This window comes from Lycium barbarum, chromosome 4 (assembly GCF_019175385.1).
Source record: "Lycium barbarum isolate Lr01 chromosome 4, ASM1917538v2, whole genome shotgun sequence".
Lineage (NCBI taxonomy): Eukaryota > Viridiplantae > Streptophyta > Magnoliopsida > Solanales > Solanaceae > Lycium > Lycium barbarum.
In genome coordinates this window covers 6,363,931-6,369,821 of record NC_083340.1, presented here as the reverse complement: position 1 = coordinate 6,369,821, position 5,891 = coordinate 6,363,931, and the positions used below count along the sequence as shown (strand labels likewise).

Genomic DNA, 5,891 nt, shown 5'->3' with positions numbered 1-5,891 from the left:
TTAAATACATTTATTATACATCCCTCGGCTACTTTTAGTTAAATGCTTGAAATGGACGCCTATTTAGTTAGTTCTTCGAAGAAGAATCTTAAATATCTTCATGATTTTGATACAACTACACTTCAACATCAAGCTAGTTGTCTACCTTACGAGTCGTTAATTCCATTTGGACAGAACACTTGCAACTTTTTATGACTAAGTGTTTTATAGGAGTTAAACGTTTGTCTTATGAAAGAATCTTAATGTATCCAAATACAATTATACTCATCCTAAGACATCATTAGATAAATTGTTCGAGAAGTCCCTTTTTTTTTTCAAAAAAGAATCACTTTATATAATATAATTCAATTTAGCTAGATTCATTCACACTACTGGCCTTTCTTTTCATTAAACTTTAGTACTTTTAATTTTCTTCTCCACATAGTGTACTTTTAATTTTCTTCTCCACATAGTTCTTTTTCCACAACAAATTTTCTAACCAAAATAAAGTGCACAACTAAATTTAACTGTGTGAGTTCACGTGTAATAACCAAAAAAATCTCCTTCCATTTTATGCTTAAGCTGTCTTAGTTTATTTTTCTTGTGGAGGAAAATAAACTCATGAACTTGAATGGTTCAAGAACAAACCACTATATATAGAGACTTTCTCCAAAGCAGAGGAATTCATCAAATTCACTTTCCAAATACATCATTCAGTTTCTTCTATAGGTGCCCATTTGCAGCAATGGGGTTCTTGAAAATCCTTCTTATTTTCATCTTTTGTTCTTTTCCATGGCCTAGTATTCAGAGTGATATTGAGACTTATATAGTCCATGTTGAATCCCCACAAAGCCAAATTTCTACTCAATCATCATCTATGGATTTAGAGAGCTATTATCTTTCTTTTTTGCCTAAAACTACAACAATTAGCTCAAGTGGAAATGAAGAGCCTGCTAGCATGATCTATTCCTATCACAATGTGATGAAAGGCTTTGCAGCAAGACTAACTTCATCACAAGTGAAGGAAATGGAGAAGAAACCGGGCTTTGTTTCTGCACAGCCTCAGAGGATATTGTCCTTGCACACTACTCATACACCAAGCTTTCTTGGTTTGCAACAGAACATGGGCTTGTGGATGGATTCCAATTATGGAAAAGGCGTGATCATCGGAGTTATAGACAGTGGAATTTTTCCTGACCATCCTTCGTTTAGCGACGTTGGGATGCCCCCTCCGCCTGCTAAGTGGAAGGGAGTGTGTGAGTCCAGTTTCACGAACAAGTGCAACAAGAAGCTCATTGGAGCAAGGTCTTACCAACTTGGCAATGGTTCCCCGATAGACGATAATGGACATGGTACTCACACAGCGAGCACAGCTGCAGGAGCCTTTGTGAAAGGTGCTAATGTATTTGGGAATGCTAATGGCACTGCAGTTGGTGTTGCCCCTCTTGCCCACATAGCCATATATAAGTCATGCAATTCTAACGGTAGTTGTTCTAGCAGTGAGATTTTAGCTGCCATGGATGCAGCTATAGATGATGGTGTAGATATTCTTTCAATATCCCTTGGTGGAGTTGCGAAACCTTTCTATGATGACGAAATTGCTCTTGGGGCGTACAGTGCAACAAAAAAAGGTATTCTAGTAAGTTGCGCTACAGGCAATGGAGGTCCTTTCTTTGGCTCAGTAAGTAATGCAGCCCCGTGGATTCTCACAGTAGGCGCCAGCACGCTTGATAGAAAGCTAAAAGCTACGGTCAAGCTTGGAAATAGAGAGGAATTTGAAGGAGAAACTGCTTATCATCCAAAGATCTCCAACGCAACATTCTTCACTCTATTTGATGCTGGAAAAAATGCAAGTGATGAATTTGAAACCCCTTATTGTAAGCAAGGGTCACTAACTGACCCTACTATAAGAGGAAAGATAGTCATATGTTTGAGCGGCGGTAGGGTTCCAAGGGTTGATAAAGGTAAAGCCGTGAAGGATGTTGGAGGTGTTGGCATGATTATCATCAACCATCCACTCTACGGTGTCACTAAATCAGCCGATGCTCATGTTCTTCCAGCAATTGATGTTTCAGCTGCAGATGGAAAAAAAATTCTTACCTATATGAACTCAACATCAAACCCTGTTGCTACAATCACGTTCCAAGGAACGATAATTGGAGATAAAAATGCTCCCGTGGTTGCTTCATTTTCTTCTCGCGGACCAAGTAAAGCTAGTCCTGGCATCTTGAAACCTGACATAATCGGTCCTGGTGTTAATATCCTTGCTGCTTGGCCTACCTCCGTGGATGACAACAAAAATACAAAATCCACATTCAATATAATATCAGGCACCTCAATGTCTTGCCCCCACCTTAGTGGCGTAGCAGCTCTGCTGAAGAGCGCACATCCTGACTGGTCTCCTGCTGCTATTAAGTCTGCAATGATGACAACTGCGGATACACTAAACCATGCCAATAATCCAATATTAGATGAAAAGATCCTTCCTGCTGATATCTTTGCAATTGGTGCTGGACATGTTAATCCATCGAGAGCAAATGATCCAGGACTAATTTATGATACTCCATTTGAGGATTATGTACCTTATTTCTGTGGTTTGAACTACACAAATCGACAGTTAGGTAACTTGTTGCAACGCAAGGTGAATTGCTCGGAGGTGAAAAGTATCCCTGAAGCACAATTAAACTATCCTTCTTTTTCCATATTCAGACTTGGATCAACTCCTGAGACATATAGCAGAACTGTGACCAACGTTGGTGACGCTACATCATCTTACAAGGTGGAGATTGTTTTACCAAAAGAAGTTGTCGTGAAAGTTGATCCCTCTGAGCTAAATTTCTCTGAGTTGAAGCAGAAGTTAACATACCAAGTGACATTTTCCAAGGCAACCAATAGCTCAAACATTGCAGTTGAGGGATTCTTGAAGTGGACTTCTAATAGGCACTCTGTGAGAAGTCCAATTGCAGTTGTGTTTGCCGAGTGAAACTACAAGACTAGCCATTCTAATGTTAATGCTTTCGGGATCGAATGCACGAGTGCCTATAGTACTCATACATTTGATTATAGTGAAATGTTGTTTCTTTTCAGTATGCTAGTTTTGGATACGTGTGTTGTACGTATATCCCATGTTATTCGGTGCAAATTTTAAAATCACATAATAGTCAATAAAATAATATTTTAAGGTTAAAGAGTGCAGGTGCTTTTACTAGTTTGTGAAATAGCATAAATGTCTATATTTGCCATCATAATTTATTAACAAATATTATATATTTAGATCACACTTATGTTTTTCAAGGGACATATAGAAATTGATAGTTATAATTTTAACGGAAAAGGCTCAAATAATATGCCATCGAACTATCGAAAATGGCTCATTTATGTCACTAGTCAATAGTTTCACTCATTTATGCCATCGTCGTTACCAAAATGGCTCAGCCATGCCATTTTTCATTAACACCGGTTTTAAAGTGCCAAATATGACATGTGGCCTCCAATTAGATGTCCATGTCGTTTAATTAAACCATCATAAATTTATGGATCAGGTTTTAGTTTTAATTTGTGCTGGTTTAATTAAACGACGTGGACCTCTAATTGGAGGCCATGTGTGGCATTAATGAAAAATGGCATGGATGAGCCATTTTGATAACGGCGATGGCATAAATGAGTCAAACTATTGATGAATGGCATAAATGAGCCATTTTCGGTAGTTCAATGGCATATTTGAACCTTTTCCGTAATTTTAAACAAATTAATAATATGACAATGATAATTGCTTACCTAGAACTTTGATCTGTCTTTCTTCTCCAATTCTAAATAAAAGAGCTGTCTTTTTTTCCTTTTCTTGTACCTGTAACATCCCGTAAATCCGAGTTAGGTTTGAATGTGTAAAATCTAGTGTTAACATGATATTTTATCTATATGAATCCATTCTTGATGAATTCAGGTGGAAGATGGTCGTTTTAAAGTCAAACCAACAATTGAAGTTCTTAAGGGCTCTTAAATTCGCATAAGTTTTGGTAGGTCTGTCTTCTGGGCGATTTTTACGAATATTTGTTGCGAATTTGGAAAAACTTCCTTGATGAAAGTTGTAGATATTTGAAATATCTTTCCAACGGTAGGTCGCCCAGCCCGAACAAAGCTATGTACAAAAAGTTAGACCCTTTTTACTGAAGGGCACAAAAGCTGGAGAATTCGCTCAAAGTACGCCCGGAAAGTACGGGCCGTACTTTAAAGTACGGGACGTCCTTTTGTGGACGTACTTCTTCAGTTATTCAATGGTCTTGGAAGCCTAAATATGGGCTACAAGTACGGGGCGTACTTCAAAGTATGGGACGTACTTTGTAGGTCGTATTTTCTCCGTTTCTGGCAAAAAATTGGGTTTAAAATGGGTATGGTCTTATTTTGTTTCCATTTTTTTTTCATCCTTCCAAACCCTAAGCACGAAAATAATCTCTCCATGTCTTCAAATCAAAGGTAAGAACACCCTTAACATTACTAATCTATTCTAACATCAAACCCATGATTCTTACCATGATTCTTGTGATCAAAACCTATGGTTTGAAGCATAATTCTTCCTAAAGTGATTCAAGCTATGGTTTGGGTGTTCTTCATTAAGAAAATGAATTGTTAAACTTTGTTTAACATATTAAGGTATGTCTCTTTTAAAAATAATTTTTGACTATAAAAGTGATTTGTATGTCTCCCTTTTAAAAACCTTATTTTGGATGTATGTCTCTTTTAAAAATCATTTTTGACTATAAAGGTGATTTGTATGTCTCCCTTTTAAAAACCTTATTTTGGATGTATGTCTCTTTTAAAAATCATTTTTGATTATAAAGGTGATTTGTATGTCTCCCTTTTAAAAATTTTATTTTGGATGTATGTCTCTTTTAAAAATCATATTTTGGCTATAAGGATGGTTTGTATGTTTCTCTTTTTGGAAACTTATTTTGGAATGAAAATCACTATTGAACCTATTGTTGGAAGTATAAATTTTTATTCAAGATTCTTTGGTGAATGAAAGGAAATGTAATCTTTTCATGTTTCTTGAACTCTAATTCATGTTTAAATGGTGGTTAATGTGTGTGAGGGGACAAACCCACATTAAACCTAGATTGTACAAACTCTATATATGTATAAGATATTGAATGTTTTCCTCTATGCAAGATGCTTAATAATGATGGTTAATTGTTGGTATTGATGCTTTTACAAGGGAACTATGACAAAGTAATCTTGTTTAAAGAAGTGGAAACGTTTTCATGATTATCTATGAAATTATGAATTTTCGTAATGGCATAATGAGCTTTAATTCTATTTGATGATGTGACTACTTTGAGACAAATTGTAATTCGGCTTTTAAGCTCTGAACTCTGTTGATGTGATTTATACCTAGCCATTCGGGAGGATGAGTGGTCACAGAGGATTTCATGTTCCGGTGTATTTATGCCTAGCCATTCGGGAGGATGAGTGGTCACCGAGGATTTCATATTCCGGTGTATTTATGCCTAGCCATTCGGGAGGATGAGTGGTCACCGAGGATTTCATATTCCGGTGTATTAATGGCCTTGCTATTCGGGAGGAAGAGTAGCCACCGTGAATTCATATTTCGGTGTATTGCGCAGTGTTTAGGGAACCTCTATGGTCATCCCTTCGATGTGATTGATTCTTGGGCCTGTATTGGCATGTGTGATGTTCTTATTCTCTCATGGGTCTGTTGTTGACAATCATGATCAATTTGGAAAGCATAATTAAAAGGAATTGGGATTTTGAAATGGCTTATAAACTGTTTAGCAAATGATATTAAGAATCACAATGTGAAATAACTGTTTTTATACTATCTTTTCTGGACTGATTTCTTTATATATTATTATTATTATTATTATTATTATTATTATTATTATTATTATTATAAT

The 5,891-nt window shown here is 36.4% G+C and overlaps 1 protein-coding gene across 1 annotated transcript; it reads left to right on the top strand.

The window, feature by feature from the left end:
- The first annotated feature begins 395 nt into the window (after positions 1–395).
- Positions 396–3,167, top strand: LOC132635009 (subtilisin-like protease). Its single transcript, XM_060351209.1, has one exon. It carries the CDS (start codon positions 611–613, stop codon positions 2,960–2,962), a length of 2,352 nt encoding a protein of 783 aa, XP_060207192.1. The 5' UTR covers positions 396–610; the 3' UTR covers positions 2,963–3,167.
- The last annotated feature ends 2,724 nt before the right edge of the window (positions 3,168–5,891 follow it).